A 23,026-nucleotide genomic window follows, 5' to 3' on the forward strand; every position below is an offset into this window, starting at 1 on the left:
AGGCCTCAGCTGGGAGCACTGAAGGGGAGGTGATGGAATGTTCGCAGGGAAAGGGCTGGATTCTGCAGAGGAAACGCTCTGGCGCACTGACTCAGCTGAGGTGCTAAGCAGGCTGTGTGCCTCCTGCTGGCCCTCATCTCAGCTCCCACCTCCAGGTAAGGCTCTCTCCTCACGTCCACCTGCCCTCCCTCACCTGGGCTCCTCATGGTCCACTCTACATGAAAAGGCTCTGGGTCCCTGTCCTGCACTGCAGGGAGGGGGAGGGGAGCCTGAGTTTCCCCACAGACAGCCCAGCAGTGGTGTCCTGAGGAGGGTGGGAAGGGTGAGGGAGGTCCTCACTCTCCCACTTCCTGGGTCCTGATCTGAAGTTGATGGCAAAGCCCAACACCACCTGCTTCCTCAGGTCCTGAGAGAACCTCCCTCGCCCACCCTGAGCAGACCTCCCCCTTGAGTGCCATCATTTGGACACTTTCTTCTTTCTATGGGGGTTCAGCTGCTTTCAGGCCCTTAGGGAACGTGTGACTCTCTGTGTATAGGGATGAGTAACAGAAATGGGCAGAGAACTCGCTTTACTCTTCACAGAAGATGGTCTAGCTTAACTTTGAAAGCTTAAAATCATAGGAGTGTCTACATAAAATCAACATTTTCAGATAAAACATGAAGGTGGCTTTCACCATTTCCTTAAGAGCACAACTGCAAAAAGGACATTAATAATGCATCACAGTTACCGGTAAAATAAAATTGTTCCTTTGTCCTTAAGAGAGGATTCCAGTGGATTATCTTCATGTTCACCACGTAGAAAGGGATTGCCTTTCAGTCCGTATGTCTTCCCACCATCCTGAAGCACCTGCTCAGGAAGCACCTGCAGTGAGACTGTTGGAGACTTGCTTAGACCACATCCACATGACCCTTTCTCCTTTTAAATATCAAATACAAGACTAGAGGCAGCTCTGGACCCATCTCCCAGAGCCAACTACCTGCGACCATGTTCTTGGGGTACTGCTGAACCCTGATGTCTCCGTATCTGTCAGGCACTGGCCTGGTGTGTCCTAAGTACTATCCTGTAGTCCAAAGTCACCAGAACCCTGCCCACCTCTCACAGGCCTCATCCAAACCCTTGGGACTTTCTGGAAGCCAAATACATGCACCAAGGCACCCACCCCTTGACCTGCTCCTCCAGGTCAAGGTCAACAGCAGAAGTGAGGGTCCTATGCTTGCCATTCCAGGCATGTGGTGGCCACCTAGGCTTGGAGGCACTTTCCAATGCACGGCTCTGATCCCACAACCCAGCCCTACTCTCCAATGCTGGGAGGGTTACTAGAGTCAGAGTGTTTGGTGTGCTCCGCACCAGGAGCAGAGTGTGGAACCTCAAGCTCACTCTTCTGAGCACAGAAGGGCCCTTCCCTGTCCTCGGGGCAGGCACCCAGATCAGTAGGGCCTCCACCCTCCGAGGAGCACCCAGACCTCAGTGTCATGGAGACCGCCCTGAGCGCTCAGGAACCCGAGGTTTGACCAGGAGCCGCTCTTCTTCCAGAGGCCATTGGTGATGAAGCCCCAGATGAGAAATGGGGGAAGTCCTTTCCTTGTGCCCTGAGGGGTCTCTGAGCAGAAGCCTTCACCCCAGTAAGGGAGGATGACACCCAAACTGCTGTGGGACCACACCAGCCCAGGCCCCAATCCTCAGCTGGTTGAGGACTCAACCCCAGGGCCTCAAGCCTGACCTGAGTCTGCAGTAGGGGCCACGAGTGGGGACCATTTTCTGCTAAAGACACCCACCTGCCATGTCCCCCCACAACCACCCAAAGGTCCAGCCCTGCCAGGCACCTCTGGAGACACCAGTCTCAGCTGCTTCCACCTGCTGGGCCTGCATCTCACCATCTCACCACCAGGGGCCACTGACCACCACAGGCCTCTCACCAGCTCCCACTGACAGGCCTGCCAACCTCCCAGATGCCTGTCCTTCTCCTGTGGAGCCTTCCAAGGAAAAGAGTGTGTTTGGAATCATGAGATCTCAGTCCCCAGCATCCTGCCCTGTACTTCCTCTGGGCACTCTGCTCCTCCATATACCAGTAGAATCCACGCTGGGGCCCCTCAAAAGAAGATTGGAAGCCGCTTGTCATCTCCATCCAGTTCCAGCTACAGCACCTCCCAGCCCTGCCCTCCCAGCCTCCTCAACACCTCAGCCCTCATCTTTGCCAACCCCAAGGGCATCACACCCACCAGTGGCCTGTGTCCGCATCACACCAACCCCAGCTCAGACCTCTGCCTCTTCTGGGTCTGAGAACCAAACACTCCCAGGTTCCTGCCTCAGCCATCAAGGAGGTAGTGCTCACCACAGGGCTCCTCACCCATCTGTCTAGAAGCTGGAGGCCCAAGGCCTCTGTGGGAACCCAGGACGAGGCCAGACAGGACCCCTTTGGATATGAACTTTCCTCCTGTGCACACTGGAGAGAGTCGTTCCTTTCAAAAGATTTGCCATCTGCCTGCCTGCCCCCTCTTTCCTGCCTTCTCCCAGGGGAGCAAACTTGCCAGAAAGACTCACTTTCCCCACCTCCCCATTTGCACATGGACAGTCTCAGCCAACAGACATGAGAGAGGGTCTCCCTGGAATTGTCCCCTGAGGACCAGGGAGCCCACAGCCACATGACCTTCCACCAATATCTTTATTCCCAGGACATGCTGGACACCTCTCCCTTCACACCCGGGAACTGTAAGACCTTCTGAGACACCCAAGCCAGGAAGTAGAGGCCTGGCTGCTGGCATCTGGAGATAGAAGGTAGGTCCCCTTTCAGTCATCACCCAGCTTGCTCTCTTCTCACCCCCAGAGTCCTCTCTGTGGCCTTCCTGCTGGGAGGAAATCCATCCTTCACAGAGCATTTGAGAACACAGGGAAGACCCAGTGTCACCGGACAAACAGTGGGTCCATGCTTCCTGTCACTACTCGAGCCAATGAAGCAGAGACAGGGTGGACTCATATGAGCATTTATTCCAGGGCTGCCGGCAGCATGGGAGAGCAGCAGGTCAGCCACAGAAATCTGCGCTGCACCCCACCACAAGCCAGTTGTTTATATAGCAAAAGCACAAAGGAAAAGTAGGCAAAAGGGTAGTTTACAGACATGCAAAAGGACTAGGGGTCTTCAAAGGGCTTAGTGATATGCAAAGGCTGGGGTTACATGGCAAGCAGCCAAAGCGAGTGCCTGATGGGCAGTTAACAGGTAAGCAGGCTGGAGGTGTGCAAAGGCCTGCAGGTGTGCACAGTGGGCTGGGGGATCTTCAAAGGACTGGGATTTTGGTTCTGCAGCAAAGTTGTTAATCGTTCCATGGTAATAGGCAGCTCCAAATGGGGAGGAAGCACTGCTCCAGGTCAGCTCCAGCCAGGGAAGAATGTGCCTTCCTTAATCAGAATAAAACAATCATGGCTTACAGAGCGTGATTAATATTTCTTACAATACTGGCTGGTTCCCCAAATTCTATGGCTGCCCCCTTTCACCAGTGCCCAGCTGGGTTGAGTGTTACAAATGGAAACAAATCCCCAGGTTAGGGGAGCAGAGGGGCTATCTGAGTGGTGGGGACACACCCAAGACCAGGACACACAGATGCTGGCATGAGGGGGTCATCCTCTCAGGTGAAGGGGTCTCCATCAGCCTGGCTATGCAACTATGCTCCGATGCCCTCATAATTTTTAAACAAACAAATTTAGATGTTTACCAAAAAAATGTCAAGTGAAAGGCTGTCATGGATTTATTAATAAGCATTGGATTTCCACTTCTGTGTTTTGTGGACTGCTGTATGCCCAGCTACACTGCCTGGGAGAGCAGAATAAGCTCAATAAATATGTGATAAATGACAAAAAGAAAGACAATGGGCTCATCAGGCCAGTAAGATCCACCTCCCCTGAGAGCTTATTAGATGCAGAGTCTCTGGTCCACTGCACACCTACTGAGTCAGAATCTGCATTTGTCTTTGGCTTTTTTATTTTATGTTTTTTAATTGAATGATTTTAGGGAGGAAGGGAGGATGGGAGAAACATCAATTTGTTGTTCCACTTATTTATGCATTTATTGGTTGATCCTTGCAAGTGCCCTGACCTAGGATCAAACTGGCAACCTTGGAGTATCAGGAGGAAGCTCTAACCAACTGAGCTCCCCAGCCAGGGCTCTCAGAATCTGTCTTTGAACAGGATCTGCAGACACTCCTGAGCACAGGACAGGGGCGGGACTGCCCCACTCCCAGTTCACAGGGTCTCAGCCTGGCAGGCATCCACATTAGCTGAGCAGCTGATAAGTAGCATTTCTACAGTGTCCTGTAGGCATCACCATCTTTACCAAGTTAAATAGGTGATCCCATGCACAAGAGGGTGACATTCCTGTGACAAGAGTTCCTCATGTCACCCCAGGGCTCCTGCTCAGAAACATAAGGCCAGACAGGATAAGAGAGGCCACAGGTGGCGATACTGTGCATTCAACTTGAGCTCTAGGGAATTTCATCCCCGCCGCCCCCCCCCCCACCCAGAAAACCCCCGCTCCCCCCCCCTCCCCCTGGCCCGCCACCAACTTCCATGACCAAGGCTCAAGTTTATCTAAAAAGGTAATGCCCCTACCGGGGTGGGAGGTGGGGGGTGGGGGGAGAATCACCGAGGAAAAAGAGTCCTCAGCAATTCCCAGAATCTGACATTTAGATTGAAAGTAACCAGGAAGGTGGGAGAAGGGAGGCAGAAAGGAGGGGAGGATGAGGGAGAGTCATAGGCACAGACCCCGCCCCCTGCCCATGTGACCAGGGAGGTGATCTTGTCCCTAGAGGAGGCTTAGCAGGTCCCACCAGTAGGGAGAGCAGTGCCTGTGTCTCTGGATCTCAAGCTCTTCTCATAGAGGGAGGGACAGAGCAGAGAGCAGACACCATGGAGTCCCCCTCAGCCCCTAGAGGGTGCATCCCCTGGCGGAGGCTCCTGCTGACTGGTAAGGAGGGGACAATCCCTGGGGGTGGACAGGAAAAGGGAAGACAGAGACTGGCTGGGGTCTCCTGGGGAGCACAGCGCTCTGAGAGCGGACAGAGGGCTTCTGTTTGGACCTGAGGGGAGAAGACAGGGGAGCAGAGTAGAAAGGGGGAGGGGGCTCAGCAGCACGACAATCCCATGATCTGGAGGTGGTGAGGGGCAGGAAAACCTTGATTATGGTACGTTTCACAAGTTATTCATCACTGAAATTGTTCCTGAAAACTGATTATAATAATATCAATTTATGTCAGGGTGACACAAGAAAAAATGAACCAGGGGCACTAAGCGTTGTCTTTACCACCAACCACAGAAATGTGCACATGGACCCCAGAGATTCATACATTCACCCACAAGCACTTCAGCCTGCTGCAGGCCCTGGGGGTACAACAGATCAGACAAGCCCCTTCCTCCATGGAGCTCACCTTCTATGGAGAGGATACACACAAGGAAAGATCTAGATGTGAGGTCAGGGACCCACAACTGCCATGAGGAAAACAGAACAGGGACAGGTCAGAAAGTGGAGACACAGGTCTTTAGTGTCAACAGGGGTCTGAGCTGTGCCTGTGAGCATTTCTGACCTCAGGAGCCAGGAGCTAGGCAGGCACCTGGGAGTTTTCAAGCAGAAAATAAGGTCAGAGGTGCTGAAGTATTGGTGGCCATGCTGCTAAACTTGACCACAGGAAATACACACACACACACACACACACACACACACACACACACACACACACACCAAGGCTGAGAGATGACGGGACCTGCTCAGGACCCAAGGCCTCATCTCTCCATCCCAATACATCGCTCCAAATCTTGATCAATTTCTCTCTTCCCTCCTAGCCTCACTCTTAACCTTCTGGAGCCTGCCCACCACTGCCCAGCTCACTATTGAATCAGTGCCACCCAATGCTACCGAAGGGAAGGATGTGCTTCTCCGTGTCCACAATCTGCCTGGAGTTGTAAAGACCTGTATCTGGTACAAAGGGGAAAAAATTGTCAGCGACCTTCAAATTGTATCATATGCAGCAGACACTCAAGCAATTAAACGTTGGCCTGCAAGCAGCAGTCGACAGACAATGTACCCCAATGGATCCCTGCTGTTCCAGAAAGTCACCCTGCAGGACAGTGGATACTACACCCTACAAGCCATAGACAAAGATTTTCAGAGCATACAAGTAACTGGACAGCTCCGTGTTTACCGTGAGTGATTGCTCTCTGTCCTCTGGGTGTCGGGTGGGGTATATTCTACTTCACACACAGGACTCACAGCCCTGGACTCACTCTGCCTCCATCCCCCTCTACCTCACATTCCAGATTGGATTTGGGCATTTAGTGCAGGACACACACAGTAGAGACAAACTTCCTAAGATCAGAGTTCCCTTCCCGGATTCCAGCCCTGCAGACATTCTCCACAGAGAGATGGCCCATTCTGATGGGAGTGACTCAGCAGAGACCGACCAGTCTCAGTCCAGGCCCCTGGGCCCCTCCCAACCATGACCCAGAGACCAACCCTGGAGGGCTAATGCAGGGCCTGGCCTGGGGGACCCCTGGAATCCTTTTCAGAAGTTCAATCCTCCTATACTTACCTGGCACGGGAGATACCATGATCAGAAGTTCAATCCTAGCAGTTGCTCCACCACTCTCCCCCAGACCTCCTGTTCCAGGGCTCCTGACTCCAGGAAACCCGAGGAGCCTCTGGGCAGTTGGGTTGATCTTTGGGCAGGACTGACTGGCAGCAACAATTTCCCAGGTGCTCATGTCACAAAGCTCCTGAGATGGTCACCAGCCAAGGATCAGCCTCAGGAACCCCATCTGGCGAGGGATGGAGCCTGCTCATTCACCTGAGACCATGGGTGGGGAGTATGTGGACATGGTCCCAGGCCATTAGCCAACTGCCCTGGGGACATAGGAAAGAAGAGGAACATGGTCTCCCCAGGGAGGAAAAGAGAAGATGTCCCTCAAAGCTCCTAGTCCACCAGGGATCTGCCCATGGCATCCTCTCTCACAGACACAAATAGTAACAGAGGCTGTTAACTTGGGCAGCCCCTCTATTACAAGCTTTAGGTTAGGAAATTGTGAAAGATTTAAGGTTCATTCAAAGGCAACATGGCAAACCTGAGACCATTTACCATTTATCCTGTTTTATTCAGGGAAAACAGTTACAGGAAGATACAGTCAATCAGAATCACACAGACTGTGACTGACCAACGTCAGTCATGCCAAGGCCTCTCCTCCACTCCAAGGGCCTTATTGTGCTCACTTCACCCCTGACTCCTGACTCAGGTCCTCATCCTGGTGTGAGGATGTGACTGGTTCACTGCCTGTTTCACACACGTGTGTCCTTAACCACAGGGTGAGATCCTCTCAGATGGTGAGATCCACCAGCCACTCTCCTTTCTCTTAGACGCTGCCCATTTGAATGAATTTGACTAAACTCCAGTTGTTTCCTGAGTTAGAAAGGAAAGAACACATACCACATGCCTGTGTGGGGGTCCTATATGCCTGACTGTCCATAGAAACAGGAAGGGACCTTCTTCCTAACTTTACTAACATGGCACATGTCTTTCTACCAATCGGGTGTCATCCCTTCCTGTATACAGCAGAGACACCTGGACTTTCCCCCTGGTCACTTCTGTTCTCTTCGCAGGACTCACCCTCTCTCTATCACAGGGAGTCCCTGATTCCAAACCCACTGTGACATCGCCTTTGGTCACAGTGTGACCTGATTGGATGGCAGAACTTGGTCTATGACCTTCCTGCTCTCTAGACAGAGATTCCTGCAAAAACTGGTCTTAGGTCTTTGGGGCATGAATAATGATTTTCACATATTCTTTCACAGTTTAACTAAAAATCTATCTCATCATTGCCAAACACAATTGGACCATGAGGGTCATATTTTCAGCAAGTTCATGCTCCCCTACCTCCACAAGCCCCCCTTCTGTACGTGCTACTGTCTGCGTGTTGAGGAAGGATCCCTGCCCTCTGCAGTGGTAGAAAGGACATTACAGACCAAGGGCAGAGAGCATGGCTCCGCTGCCACCGCCAGCCAGCTCCCACCATCCCTCACTCTTTTCTAAATCATTCCTGGACTAAGCTCTGCCCTTTCTGGGGTCACTGTCTCATGTCAGTCACCAATGAACTCCTGGGCAGATGGCCATTCCTCTTGGCACTGCAGCCTGGGTACTAAACTCACCGCCAGACTTGCTTCTCGTCTCCCGTGTATTGTTTCTGCTCAGCCATCCAGTTCTAGGACACCCTGTCCAGTCTTCTCTGGGTTTAAGGACTATGGGGTGGCCCATCATTACTCATCTCTAGGTTAACCCTGGAATGTGAGGCTTCAGTGGCAACACATCTCAACCCGGCAATGTAGGTCTGTGTAGCTGGAAGGGACTCAGCACCTGCACTTCCAGGTGAGACCCAAGGTCAGCCAGGCAGTCAGCTGGTTAGTGAGGAGCCAGGACAGTGCTGGGTGGTCTCTGACTCCCAGTCCTGTGTCTTTCTATGATCAAACCCTGATAGTTATCTGACACCTGAGAAAGTCTGTGCTTTTTCTCCCAGACATAGAGCAGGCGGCCTTACAAACTCTAAGCACTCAGCTCCTCATGCATTTGTTTGTCTTGTGATGCACAGACCTGCCTTATTCTTTTAAAAACTCAGGTTGGCTGAGAGGCAAGAGATGTCAACTCTGACGAAAGAGCCTTTGGAGGAATCCAAGGTACCACACAGGGCAGTGCTCTCTCTGTTACCTGCACAGAGAATTTACCCAAACCCAACATCACAAGCAACAATTCCAACCGTTAACACAAGGACCCTGTCCTGTCAATGTGTGAACCTCAGACTCAGGATACCCCCTACCTGTGGTTGATCAGCAGTCAGAGTCTCCCGGCCAGTGCCAGGCTGCAGCTGTCCAAGGACAACAGGACTCTCACTTTACTCCCTGTCACACGGAATGACACAGGACCCTATGAGTGTGAAACCCGGAACCCAGTGAGTGCCAGCCGCAGTGACCCATTCCCCCTGAATGTTGTCTGTGAGTAACTTCTGTCCCTGCCTGGGCCAGGCTGCCCACCCTAATCCACACTGCCAGAGGCCAGACCACATCCGTCCCTCTCTGGTCCACGTATGCAGACACGATCTCCAAACACTCAGGGTGGCCAGGAGTTCCTATACTAGGCACATCTGGGCAGCTCTTGGGACTGGGACAAGAAGGTTAATGTCTCAGGCTCAGGCTCAATAAATACAGGGGGTTATGGTTGGGGCTTTTTAAATTATTATTATTAATATATATTTATTTATCTCAGAGATGAAGGAAGAGGGAAAGAGATAGAAACATCAATGATGAAACAGAATCATTGATCAGCTGCCTCCTATACATCCCACCCTGGGGATAGACCCTGCAGCCCAGGCATGTGCCCTGACTGAGAATTGAACCATGACCTCCTGGTTCATAAGTCAATGCTCAACCACTGAGCCACGCCACCTGGGCTGGGACGAGCTGTTTAAAACCAGGCTCGGGGTAGGGTTGATGTGGCGTGTAGGGGGTCAATAGAGAACAAGGGGGACATCTTTAAAAGATACTAGTAAATTTGTATAAATATACTGGGAGGGGGAAGTTTCAGGGTAGCTATAGTTGACCACCAGCACCTTCATCCTTTTGTTTGGAGGAGTAGGGAGAGTCATGTGTGGACACAGAGGCTTTTGCACATAAACATCCATTGCTTCAGAGGAGGGCAGTTGTTCTAACTCATTTTATAGCTGCTCTTGGAGCAGAAACACTTGGCAGCGATGGTATCTACTCACAAGGCAATATCACTGAGGAAGTGTCAACAGGCAGGTCATTCTCTCTATTTCAGTAGCAAAATCAAGTAGCAGAGACATGCCTTTGGGTAGAGATTTCTTTTTTAAAAATATATATTTTATTGATTTTTTACAGAGAGGAAGGGATAGGGATAGAGAGTTAGAAACATCGATGAGAGAGAAACATCGACCAGCTGCCTCCTGTACACTCCCTACTGGGGATGTGCCCGCAACCAAGGTACATGCCCTTGACCAGAATCGAACCTGGGACCTTTCAGTCTGCAGGCTGACGCTCTATCCACTGAGCCAAACCGGTTAGGGCAGGGTAGAGATTTCTTATGTTACATGCATCCCAATAGCTGTTTCATTTATTGCAGGTTGTGAAATGGATCTATCAAAAAGCTGCATACAGATGATGCAAATTGTTCAGTAGTGACAGTTTGAAATTTCATATTTTTCCCCAATAAGGAAAATTCATTTAATTTCACACTAGTGTTAGGAAGTCTCTTTTAGACCCCAGAAAGAGAATTTGGGCAAACATTCTGCAGAACACTTATGTAATTCAAATTGATTGTTAGTGTGAATTGAATTGGATCTAAAACCAAAAACAACAACAACAAAAAACAGGCTGAAAACCAGCTCAGAGGGAGAGTGTGGCCCTTACACAGACCAGAAGCTTCCCCTTCCCTCTGCTTACATCATGTGTGGCTTTGTTCTCTTTCCTCCAGATGGCCCTGTCCCCTCTCACCACTTCCCTCTCAGAGGACCCTTACCTTCCAGGGGCAAACCTCAGCCTCTCCTGCCACTCACCCTCTAACACCCATAAATCGTATTTTTGGCTTATCAATGTGAGGCCCCAGCAACCCACACAGGAGCTCCTTATCCCCAATATCACTGCAGGTGATAGTGGATTCTAAACCTGCCTCACTCATAACTCTGTCACTCATCCCTATAGGACCACGGTCAAAACTATCACAGTCTCTGGTAAGTGCCCCCTGGACCATCAATACCAGGCTGTGGGGTGCAGGCCTGTCTAGTTTTCAGAACAGAGCCTAGAGGGTGTTGTCTCCCATCCTGTGGCCATGGACACAATCAAATCACAGTCTTCCCCTGAGCCCTCCCACTACATCTCTGTAGACTCTCCTCCCGTGCTCTTCTGATCTCTCATGGCAGAGCTGGGCTCCAGCCTTGGAAAGTGAGGAGGGGGTTCTCTCAGCCCGAGGAAGAGTCAAGTGGTGGAGGGAGGGAGCTTTCCAGAGGGGAAAACAAGGGTCCTCAAGGTCAAGCTGCTTCTTCTGTCACAGACACTTTCCTTCTGTCACCTCTTGTCTGTTACCTGCTCCATGTGCTACAAGGAACATACAAGGCTTTGAACAAGCTCACCTCTTTTCCCCAAACTAAAGGAGGAAACCACCTCTGAGGAGGGGTGAGCAGGTCAGACCCCTGCTCCCTGCTCTGCTCCAGGCTCACCTGGTGACTGGCTTTTCTGTGCCTTCTGTGGTGGGACAGGGGTCTGGGCTGAAGGTGCATGGGTGGCCTGTCCTCAATCTGGCCATTTTGAGTCACCCACCGACACCACAGCCTCCCTCAGACCAGGCTGCATGAAAATGGGGAGAGAGTGAGCCACAGGGGAGACTCCTCTGAGCTGTGTCCTGACTCTGAAGTCAGCAGCTGTACAACACTGTGTGACACGAGTGTATGTCACATTGCTGAGGGGAGCAGTGACGGTGGTGCATACCTGACAAGTAGGTAGATTCATCCACGAAGTCCCTTCATGGGACAGAAGGAGCAGTGCCACAGAGTTTGTAGTTTACGGAGGAAGCTAAGAGTACCCGCCTTTTGTTCAAACTGTGACTACTTCTCTCTAGGGATTTCCTTCTCTGTGATATTCCATCCACAGGCCAGGAAGTGAAAGTCCTATTCAGACTGAGAAATCCTTTAGATTAAAACTTCTCCAGGTCCTAAGGTCGTGACTGGGCCATTCTCATTCTGTAATAAATTATTATTTTTTAAAAAAATATATTTTATTGATTTTTTACAGAGAGGACAGGAGAGAGATAGAGAGTTAGAAACATCGATGAGAGAGAAACATCGATCAGCTGCCTCCTGCACATCTCCCACTGGGGATGTGCCCGCAACCCAGGTACATGCCCTTGATCGGAATCGAACCTGGGACCTTTACAGTCCGCAGGCTGACACTCTATCCACTGAGCCAAACCGGTTTCGGCTGTAATAAATTATTTAACGAAAAGGAAATGCCTTTCCATCTGTGTGTAGCCACTATACTAAAGAGGGGGTGTGACTATTTAGAAACTCACAGAAAGGTCTGGGAAAGAGTCACACAAAAGTCAATTGGTGGAGCCCAGCTGATGTGGCTCAGTGGTTGAGCTCCGACCACTGACCTGTGAACCAGGAGGTCATGGTTCGATTTCCAGTCAAGACATATTCTGGGTCTTGATCCTGAGTAGGGAATGTGAGGGAGGCAGCCAATCAATGATTCTCTCTCATCAATGACATTTCTATCTCTCTTTTCCCAATCCTTTCCCCTCTGAAATCAGTAAAACTATATATTTTTTAAAAGTCAATGGATGGAAAATTCCAACTAATATTGAGGAAACTGGACGCGTGGTCTTATAAGAGGTTCCTGGTGCTGATACTACAGATGTCCAGGGAGACAGGTCAGGAGTCATTCTGAGGTGATCTGGAGGGCAGAGGGGAGGTATAGCCCTCTCCTTACAGACTGTCATCTGAACAAAGATCCTCACCCTGCAGAGGTCAGAGTCCTCCTCTGGTGACCCTTATAGAGATCACTGTGGACTGTGAGTGGCTGACATCTCTGAGGAAGGGGCCCACTCTCAGTCAGTCACCTCCTCTGTTCTCCACAGAGCCCGTGGGAAAGCCCTCCATCCGAGCCAGCAATGCCAGAGTCACAGAGCATAAGGACGCCGTGGTCCTGACCTGCCTCACAAATGACAAGGGCATCTCCATCCGGTGGCTCTTCAAGAACCAGATTCTACCTCACAAGGACAGGATGAAGCTGTCCCAGGGCAACAGCACCCTCACCATAAACCCCGTCAGGAGGGAGGACGCTGGGGGTCATCAGTGTGAGGTCTTCAACCCCGTCAGTTCCAGCAAAAGTGACCCCTGCAGGCTGGATGTACAATGTAAGTGACCCCTTGCCCCATCCTACGTCTCCCTGGGAGGATTGCTCTTACCAATGGTGTGACAAATGGACAGAAGTCACAGGGACAGAATGTCCATCAGGAGACATTACAGTAAACAGAATGGCAAAGTGGTTAAGAGCTCAGTTTCCGAATCTGGGTCTGGCCTTCACTGTGACCTTGCACAAGGTTATTTTTTTGTGCTCATTTTTTATGTGATAAACTATACACAAAATTTACCATTTTCACTTTTAAGTGTACACTTCAGTGGCATTAAGTACATTCACATTGTTGTGCAATCATTACCACTATCCATCAGGAACGTTTTCATCTTACCACACTAAAACTCTGTACCCATTAAACAATAGCTCTCCAATCCCCAACCCCAACCCCTGGAAGCCACCATTCTACTTCTGTTTCTATGAATATGACTATTCTAGTTACTTTATATAAATGGAATCATGTGATATTTGTCCTTTTGTGTTGGCTTTTTAAAATTAGCATAATGTCTTCAGTTTCATCCAGGTTGTAGCATATATCACAGTTCCATTCCTTTTTAAGGCTGAATAATATTCTGTTGCATGTATCCATCCCATTTAGTTTATCATTCATCTGTCTATGAATTATGGCTTGTTCCTACCTATTGTCTATTGTGAATAATCCTGCTATGAACAAGGTGTACAAATACCTTTTCAAATCCCTGCTTTCAATTTTCTTGAGTATTTACCCAGAAGTAGAATTACTGGATCAAATAGTAATTTTTGTTCAATTTCTTGAGGAACTGCCACGCCATTTTCCATAGTGGCTGCACCATTAAATATTCCTGCTGGCAATGCATAGACGTTCCAGTTTTCCCCATCCTTGCCAACACATTGTTTTCTGGGTGGTCTTGGGTTTTTTGTAATAGCCATCTCAATGGGTGTGAGGTGTTATCTCATGGTGGTTTTGATTTGCATTTCTCTAATGATTAGTGATGCTGAGCATCTTTTCATGTGCTTTTTGTCCATTTCTACATCTTTTTGGAAGACATTTGTATTCAGTTCCTCTGGCCATTTTTAAAAATATTTTTATTGATTTCAGAGAGGAAGCGAGAGGGAGAGATAGAAACATCAATGATGAGAGAGAATCACCAATAAGCTGCCACGGGCACGACCCTCACTGGGATGGAGCCCACAACCCAGGCATGTGCCCTTAAATGGAATCAAACCCGGGACCCTTCAGTCCACAGGCCGATGCTCAATCCACTGAGCCAAACCTGCTAGGTCCCTCTGGCCTTTTAAAAATCCGATTGTTGCCAAGACCGGTTTGGCTCAGTGGATAGAGCTTCGGCCTGCAGACTGAAAGGTCCCAGGTTCGATTCCGGTCAAGGGCATGTACCTTGGTTGCAGGCACATCCCCAGTGGGCGGTGTGCAGGAGGCAGCTGGTCGATGTTTCTCTCTCATTGATGTTTCTGACTCTCTATCTCTCTCCCTTTCTCTCTGTAAAAAATCAATAAAAATATATTTTAAAAAAAATCCAATTGTTTTGTTGTTGTTGTTGAGTAATAGTTACTTATATATTCTGTATATTAATCCCTTATCAGATATATGATTTTCAAATATTTCTGTCCATTTTGTGTGTTCTTTTTTCTTTGTTAACACTGTACTTTCATAAACACAATTTTTAAAATTTTGATAAAGTCCAATTTATCTATTATTCTTTGTTACTTGTGCTTTTAGTTTCCTATCCAAAAATTCATTGACAATTCCAATATAATATGATCTCTTTTAAGAGTTTTTTTAAAATTAAATCTTTATTGTTCAGATTATTACAGTTGTTCCTCTTTTTTCCCCCCCATAGCTCCCCTCCACCCGGTTCCCACGCCCCCCGTCTGCCCTCACCCCACTCCCTGTCCTCATCCATAGGTGCACGATTTTTGTCCAGTCTCTTCCCGCATCCGCCACACCCCATTCCCCCCCAAGAATAGTCAGTCCATTCCCTTTCTATGCCCCTGATTCTATTATAATCATCAGTTTATTCTGATCATCAGATTATTTATTCACTTGATTTTTAGATTCATTTGTTGATAGATGTGTATTTGTTGTTCATAATTTGTATCTTTACCTTTTTCTTCTTCTTCCTCTTCTTAAAAGATACCTTTCAGCATTTCATATTATACTGGTTTAGTGGTGATGAACCCCTTTAGCTTTTTCTTATCTGTGAAGCTCTTTATCTGACCTTCAATTCTGAATGATGGCTTTGCTGGATAAAGTAATCTTGGTTGTAGGTTCTTGGCATTCATCACTTTGAATATTTCTTGCCACTCCCTTCTGGCCTGCAAAGTTTCTGTTGAGAAATCAGCTGACAGTCATATGGGTACTCCCTTGTAGGTAACTGACTTTCTTTTTCTTGCTACTTTTAAGATTCTCTCTTTGTCTTTTGCTCTTGGCATTTTAATTATGATGTATCTTGGTGTGGTCCTCTTTGGATTCCTTTTGTTTGGGGTTCTCTGCGCTTCCTGGACTTGTAAGTCTATTTCTTTCACCAGGTAGGGTAAGTTTTCTGTCATTATTTCTTCAAATAGGTTTTCAATATCTTGCTCTCTCTCTTCTTCTGGCACCCCTATAATTCGGATGTTGGTACTCTTGAAGCTGTCCCAGAGGCTCCTTACACTCTCTTCGTATTTTTGTATTCTTTTTTCATTTTGTTTTTCCGGTTGGGTGTTTTTTGCTTCTTCGTATTTCAAATCTTTGACTGGATTCTTGTGATCCTCTGGTCTGCTGTTGGGAGTCTGTATAATATCCTTTATTTCAGTCAGTATATGCTTAATTTCTAGTTGGTCCTTTTTCATAACCTCGAGGGTCTCACTAGATTTCTTGAGGGCCTCACTACATTTATCGGCGGTCTCACCAGACTTTTTTTAAAATTAAATCTTTATTGTTCAGATTATTACAGTTGTTCCTCTTTTTTCCCCCCATAGCTCCCCTCCAAGCGGTTCCCCTCCCATCCTCCGCCCTCACCCCCGCACCACTGTCCTCATCCATAGGTGCACGATTTTTGTCCAGTCTCTTCCCGCATCTCCCATTCCCCTTTCCCCCCCAAGAATAGTCTGTCCATTCCCTTTCTATGTCCCTGATTCATTATAATCACCAGATCATTCTGTACATCAAATTATTTATTCACTTGATTCTTAGATTCACTTGTTGATAGATGCATGTTTGTTGTTCACAATTTGTATCTTTACCTTTTTCTTCTTCCTCTTCTTAAAGGATACCTTTCAGCATTTCATATAATACTGGTTTAGTGGTGATGAACTCCTTTAGCTTTTCCTTATCTGTGAAGCTCTTTCTCTGACCTTCAATTCTGAATGATAGCTTTGCTGGATAAAGTACTCTTGGTTGTAGGTTCTTGGTATTCAGCACTTTGAATATTTCTTGCCATTCCCTTCTGGCCTGCAAAGTTTCTGCTGAGAAATCAGCTGACAGTCGTATGGGTATTCCCTTGTAGGTAATTGAGTCTCTTTCTCTTGCTGCTTTTAAGATTCTCTCTTTGTCTTTTGCTCTTGGCATTTTAATTATGATGAGTCTTGGTGTGGTCCTCTTTGGATTCCTTTTGTTTGGGGTTCTCTGCGCTTCTTGGACCTGTAAGTTTATTTCTTTCACCAGGTGGGGGAAGTTTTCTGCCATTATTTCTTCAAATAGGTTTTCAATATCTTGCTGTCTCTCATCTTCTGGCACCCCAATAATTCTGATATTAGTGCGCTTGAAGCTGTCCCAGAGGCTCCTTACACTATCTTCGTATTTTCGGATTCTTTTTTCATTTTGCTTTTCCGGTTGGGTGTTTTTTGCTTCTTCGTATTTCAAATCTTTGGCTTGATTCTTGCGCTCCTCTGGTCTGCTATTGGGTATAATATTCTTTATTTCAGTCCGTGTATGCTTAATTTCTAGTTTCTTTATTGTAGCATCGAGGGTCTCATTAGTTTTTGTGAGGCTCTCCTCAAGTTTATTGCAAGCCCTCAAAATTGCGTTTTTTAGCTCCATATCCTCCATTTCTGTCATGTTTTTTTGTCTCCGCATTTTTATGCTTTCTTGGTGCACCCCCTTGTGGTCTTTGTGCGCAGTCATGTTCTAGTTAAACCTTAATTGTTGTAGTTAATACTAGAGGGATTTGACCACCCGGCCGATTGGCTGTGAGAATCAGCTGTGTGGAAAACTTCTGTCCTCTGGGGAGGTGCTAATCTAGCCTTTGCCTACAATGGGCTGGGCCTTTCATATGCAAAAGCCTCCATGAACGGCTTGGGCGGGGTGGGGTCCCAGGGGATCAACAGGGCGGGCGGAGTGAGCAGTATGGCTGCTCTCAGTCCTGCCCTCAGATGCCCGGGCAATCACTGTGAGCGCCTCCGAGAGAAAGCTGCCTTCAAGTTCCAACCAATGCCAGACAGTCCAGTTTCTCCCCGTATGAGTCTGGGTCCCCAGAGACTCGCCCGGAACTGGAACTCAGAGCCTGAGACTCCCTCCCGATTGAAAAAGACAATCGTGTCCTCAGCGGACAGCCCTCTCCGCATGACCCTCCGCACCTTTGTATTTTACTTCCACACCACACCTCCTCTGAGTCTCGGTATGCTTTTCTCTTTCCTTCTAGTTGTAGAATTTCCACTCAGCCAGCCTTCCTGTGGTTCTGGATGATGTCTGTTCCGTCTTTTAGCTGTATTTTTGAAGTGGTTTTGTGAGGCAGCAATCTCCAGTGTTTACCTATGCTGCCATCTTGGTTTTCCCCTCACCAGACTTTTTGAGGGTCTTACTAAATTTATCAGCGGTTTCTAGAAAGTTCTTGAAAAACCTTAAAAGTGTGGTTTTGGACTCTATATCCAGTAGTTTGCTTTCCTCCATTTCTGTCATTTGTGTCCTGTTTCTTTGTCTCCACATTTTTTATGCTTCCCTGTGTTGATAGAGTGGCTTTCTGTGCTAGGTGTCCTATAGGACCCAGTGGCTCAGCCTCCCCAATTACCTGAGGTGGACACTCTTGGTGCACCTTCTTGTGGGGTTTGTGCACAGTCTTGTTGTAGTTAAGCCTTGATTGTTGTAGGTATCACTGGGAGGAATTGACCTCCAGGCCCATTGGCTGTGAGAATCAGCTGTGTCTGCAGTGGGAGAACTTCTGTGCTGGAGACACCCCATCCAGGGCAAGACTTGCTTCAGTGGGGCTTTGGTGCTCACTGAGTCTGCCCCCTGAGTGTGTACTTTATGTATCCGAGGAGCTACAATCTGTATGTTCCCACGCTGCCCACCGGGCACACTGGCTCCTGGATCTCTAAGGAGGTGCTAATCTAACTTCTGCCTGAGGCTACCCAGCAGGAACTCAGCTGTGAAGTAATGCAAGTTTCCGTGGGGCTTGGGCCAGCTGCAAGTTTGTGAGGTAATTTTCAGATTGCAGAGGCCAGGCCTTTCATGTGCAAAAGCCGGCACACAGCTTGGGCGGGTCAGAGGTCCCAGGGGATCAACAGGGCGGAGCAAGAAGCTATGGCTGCCCTCAGAGGCTTTGCTTCTCAGTGTCCCAGCAATCACTGCAAGCACCTCTGAGAGAAAGCTGCCCTCGAGTTCCAACTGATGCCAGACAATCCAGTTTCTCCCGTATGAGTCTGGGTCCCCAGAGACTCGCCCAGAACTGGATCTCAGAGCTTGAGACTCCCTTCCGATTGAAAAAGATAACCGTGTCCTCAGCTGCCAGCCCTCTCCGCGTGCGCCTCTGTACCTCTGTACTTTACTTCCGCACCACACTTCCTCTGAGTCTCGGTATGCTTTTCTCTTTCCTTCTAGTTGTAGAATTTCCACTCAGCCAGCCTTCCTGTGGTTCTGGATGATGTCTGTTCCATCTTTTAGTTGTATTCTTGAAATGGTTGTGCTAAGCAGCAATCTCCAGTGTTTACCTATGCCGCCATCTTGGTTTTTCCTCTTTTAAGAGTTTTTTTAAGTTTAGCTTTCACACTTAGAATTTTGGTCCATTGTAAGTTAATTTTTTGTATATGGTGTTAAGTAGTTCAAACTCATTCTTTTGATGGATACCTTATGTTCCCAGTACCATTTCTTGATAAAACTGTGCTTTCCTTCTTGAATAGTCTTGGCACTCTTTTTTTCTTTTTAATTGATGAGAGAGAGAGAGAGAGAGAGAGAGAGAGAGAGAGAGAGAGAAAGAGAGAACATTGATGTAAGAGTGAAACATGTACCAGCTGCCTCCTGCACATGCCCCACCTAGAGATCAAACCAACAACCTGGGTAATGTTTCCTGGCCAGGAATACACCACCTTTTGGTGTATGGGATGATGCTCTGAACAATTGAGCCACACCTGCCAGGGAAGGTCTTGGTACTCTTATCAAAATCATTTGACCATATATATGAGGGTTTATTTCTGTCTGGGCTTTCTAATCCATTTCTATATGTCTGTACCACACTGTTTTTACTACTAAAGCTTTGTAGTAAATTTTGAAATAAGGAAGTATGAATCCTTCAACTTTGTTCTTTTTCCAGTTTGTTTTGGCTATTGGGGGTCTCTTGAAATTCCATATGAATTTCAGGATGGATTTTTCTATTTTTGCCCCAAAAATGTCATTGGGATATTGATAGGGATTGCATTGAATTTGTAGATCACTTTGGGCAGTATTGTCATCTTAACAATATGAAGTCTTCCAATCCATGAACACAGAATGTCTTCCCATATTTTTCCAGCAATGTTTTTTAATAATTGTTCAGTATATAAGTCTTTCATATCTGTGATTAATTCCTAAGTATTTTATTCTTTTTTATGCTACTGTAAATGGCATTTTTTTCTTTTCTTAAATTTTGTTTTATTGCTTAAAGTATTACAAAGAGTATTACATATGTTTCTTTTTTTTTCCCCTTGACCTTCCCTCGGCCTCCCCTACCCCCCAGTATCTCGTGTCCATTGGTTATGCTTATATGCATGCATACAAGTCCTTCAGTTGATCTCTTACCCCTGCCCCCAACCCTCCCTGGCCTTCTTGCTGTAGTTTGACAGTCTGTTCGATGCTGCTCTGCCTCTGTATCTATTTTTGTTCATCAGTTTATAATAGTCTTTATTATCCATAAATGAGTGAGATCGTATGGTATTTTTCTTTCATTGACTGGCTTATTTCACTTAGCATGATGCTCTCCAGTTCCATCCATGCTGTTGCAAATAGTAAGAATTCCTACTTTTTTACAGTAGTATAGTATTCCATTGTGTAGATGTAGCACTGTTTTCAATCCATTCATCTGGTGATGGGCACTTAGCTGTTTCCAAATCTTAGCTATGGTAAGTTGTGATGCTATGAACATAAGGATGCATATATACTTTCTGATTGGTGTTTCTGGTTTCTTGGGATATATTCCTAGAAGTGGGATCACTGGGTCAAATGGGAGTTCCATTTTTAACTTTTTGAGGAAACTCCATACTGTCTTCCATAGTGGCTGCACCAGTCTGCATTCCCACCAGCAGTGCACAAGGATTCCCTTTTCTCCACATCCTCTCCAGCACTTGTCGTTTGTTGATTTGTTGATGATAGCCATTCTGACAGGTGTGAGATGGTACCTCATTGTTGTTTTGATTTCCATCTCTCGGATGATTAGTGACTTTGAGCATGTTTTCATATGTCTTTTGGCTTTCTGAATGTCCTCTTTTGGAAAGTGTCTATTTAGGTCCTTTGCCCATTTTTTTGATTGGATTGTTTATCTTCCTTTTGTTAAGTTGTATGAATTTCCTATAAATGTTGGAGATTAAACCATTATCAGTGATAACATTGGCAAATATGTTTTCCCATGCAGTGGGCTTTCTTGTTGTTTTGTTGGTGGTTTCTTTTGCTGTGCAGAAGCTTTTTATTTTGATGTAGTCCCATTTGTTTATTTTCTCTTTAGTTTCTAATGCCCTAGGAGCTGTATTGGTGAAGAAATTGCTTTGGCATATGTCTGAGATTTTGTTGACTTTGGATTCCTCTAGTATTTTTATGGTTTCCGTCTTACATTTAAGTCCTTTATCCATTTTGAGTTTATTTTTGTGAATTGTGTAAGTTGGTGGTCTAGTTTCATTTTTTTGCATGTATCTGTCCAATTTTCCTAACACCATTTATTGAAGAGACTGTCTTGACTCCATCGTATGTTCTTTGCCTTCTTTGTCAAATATTAATTGAGCATATTGGTTCGGGTCGATTTCTGGGTTCTCTATTCTATTCCATTGATCTATATGTCTGTTCTTATGCTGGTACCAGACAGTTTTGAGAACAGTGGCTTTGTAATACAGCTTGATATCTGGTATTGAAATCCCACCTACTTTGTTCTTCTTTCTCAGGATCGTTGTGGCTATTCAGGGTCTTTTTTATTCCAGACAAATTTTTGGAGAGTTCGTTCTAGGTCTGTGAAATATGCCGTTGGTATTTTAATGGGAAGTGCGTTGAATTTATAGATTGCTTTGGGTAGTATGGACATTTTAATGATGTTGATTCTACCAATCCAAGAACATGGTATGTTCTTCCATCTGTTTATATCTTACTTTATCTCTTTTTTCAACTTCCTGTAGTTTTCTGAGTAGAGGTCTTTTACCTCTTTAGTTAAGTTTATTCCTAGGTATCTTAATTTTTTTGGTGTAGTGGTAAATGGGATTGCTTCTATAGTCTCTAGTTCTGTAAGTTCACTATTGGTGTATAGAAATGCCATAGATTTCTTGGCGTTAATTTTGTATCCTGCTACATTGCCAAATTCATGTATTAAGTCTAGTAGTTTTTTGATGGAGTCTTTAGGGTTTTTATGTACAATATCATGTCATCTGCAAATAAGGACAGTTTTACTTCTTTTCCAATTTGGATGCCTTTTATTTCTTCTTCTTGCCTAGTTGCAATGGCTAATATTTCCAGTACTATGTCAAACAGGAGTGGTGAGAGTGGGCATCCCTGTCTTGTTCCTGTTCTTAAGGGCTTAGTTTTTGTCCATTGAGTATGATGTTAGCTGTGGGTTTGTCTTATATGGCTTTTATTATGTTGAGGTATGATCCTTCTATTCCCACATGGCTGAGAGTTTTTATCAAAAATGGGTGTTGGATTTTGTCAAATGCTTTTTCTGCATCAATTGATATGACTCTGTTGTTTTTTTTCCTTTCAATTTGTTTATGTGATGTATCACGTTTATTGATTTTTGGATATTGTACCATCCTTGCATCCCTGGGATAAATCCTACTCGGTCATGGTGTATGATCTTTCTGATGTAATGCTGGATCGATTTGCTAAGATTTTGTTGAGGAGTTTGGCATCTATGTTCATGAGGGATATTGGCCTGTAATTCTCTTTATCTGGTTTTGGTATTAGGGTGATGCTGGCTTCATAGAATAAGCTTAGAAGTGTTCCTTCCTCTTGAATTTTTTGGAATAGTCTGAGGAGGATAGGTTTTAGTTTTCACTTGAATGTTTGGTAAAACTCCCCTGGGAAGCCGTCTGGTCCTGGGCTTTTGTTTCCTGGAAGCTTTTTAATAACTGCTTCAATTTCTTCCATAGTTATTGGCCTATTGAGATTTTTAGATTCTTCCTGATTGAGTTTTGGAATGTTGTATTTTTCTAGGAATATGTCCATTTCCTCCAGATTATCTAGTTTGGTGGAATAGAGTTGTTCATAGTATTTTTAACAATCATTTGTATTTCTGTGACGTCAGTTGTTATTTCTCCTCTTTCATTTCTGATTTTGTTTATTTGGGTCCTCTCTCTTTGCTTCTTGGTGAGCCTGGCTAGAGGTTCATCAATCTTGTTTATCCTTTCAAAGAACCAGCTTTTGGTTTCATTGACCTTTTGTAATTTTTTTGTAATTTCTCTATGTCATTTATTTCTGCTCTAATCTTTATTATCTCCTTCCTTCTGCTCACTCTGGCCTTTTCTTGTTGCTTTCTTTGAGGTGTAGAGTTAGATGATTTACTACCATTTTTTCTTGTTTGTTGAGGTAGGCCTGTAGAGCTATAAACTTCCCTCTCAGGCCTGTTTTCTTTGTGTCCCATAGGTTTTGGATTATTGTGTTTTCATTGTCATTAGTTTCCAGGATGTTTTTAATTTCTTCTTTGATCTCATTGGTAACC

At 46.3% G+C, this 23,026-nt stretch overlaps 1 protein-coding gene across 1 annotated transcript in view; it reads left to right on the plus strand.

Annotated features, from left to right (window-relative positions):
- Positions 1-4,825: 4,825 nt before the first annotated feature.
- The window catches only part of LOC102430469 (carcinoembryonic antigen-related cell adhesion molecule 1-like), a 31,981-nt gene continuing 13,780 nt past the window's right edge, over positions 4,826-23,026 (plus strand). The window contains exons 1-3 of the mRNA XM_014467986.2: positions 4,826-4,955; positions 5,828-6,187; positions 12,670-12,948. Of these exons, the coding sequence (XP_014323472.2) occupies positions 4,898-4,955; positions 5,828-6,187; positions 12,670-12,948 (697 nt within the window). The 5' untranslated portion in view covers positions 4,826-4,897. The remainder of the gene's footprint in view (positions 4,956-5,827; positions 6,188-12,669; positions 12,949-23,026) is intronic.

The sequence above is a fragment of the Myotis lucifugus genome, unplaced genomic scaffold, assembly GCF_000147115.1.
Source record: "Myotis lucifugus unplaced genomic scaffold, Myoluc2.0 scaffold_421, whole genome shotgun sequence".
Taxonomy (NCBI): domain Eukaryota; kingdom Metazoa; phylum Chordata; class Mammalia; order Chiroptera; family Vespertilionidae; genus Myotis; species Myotis lucifugus.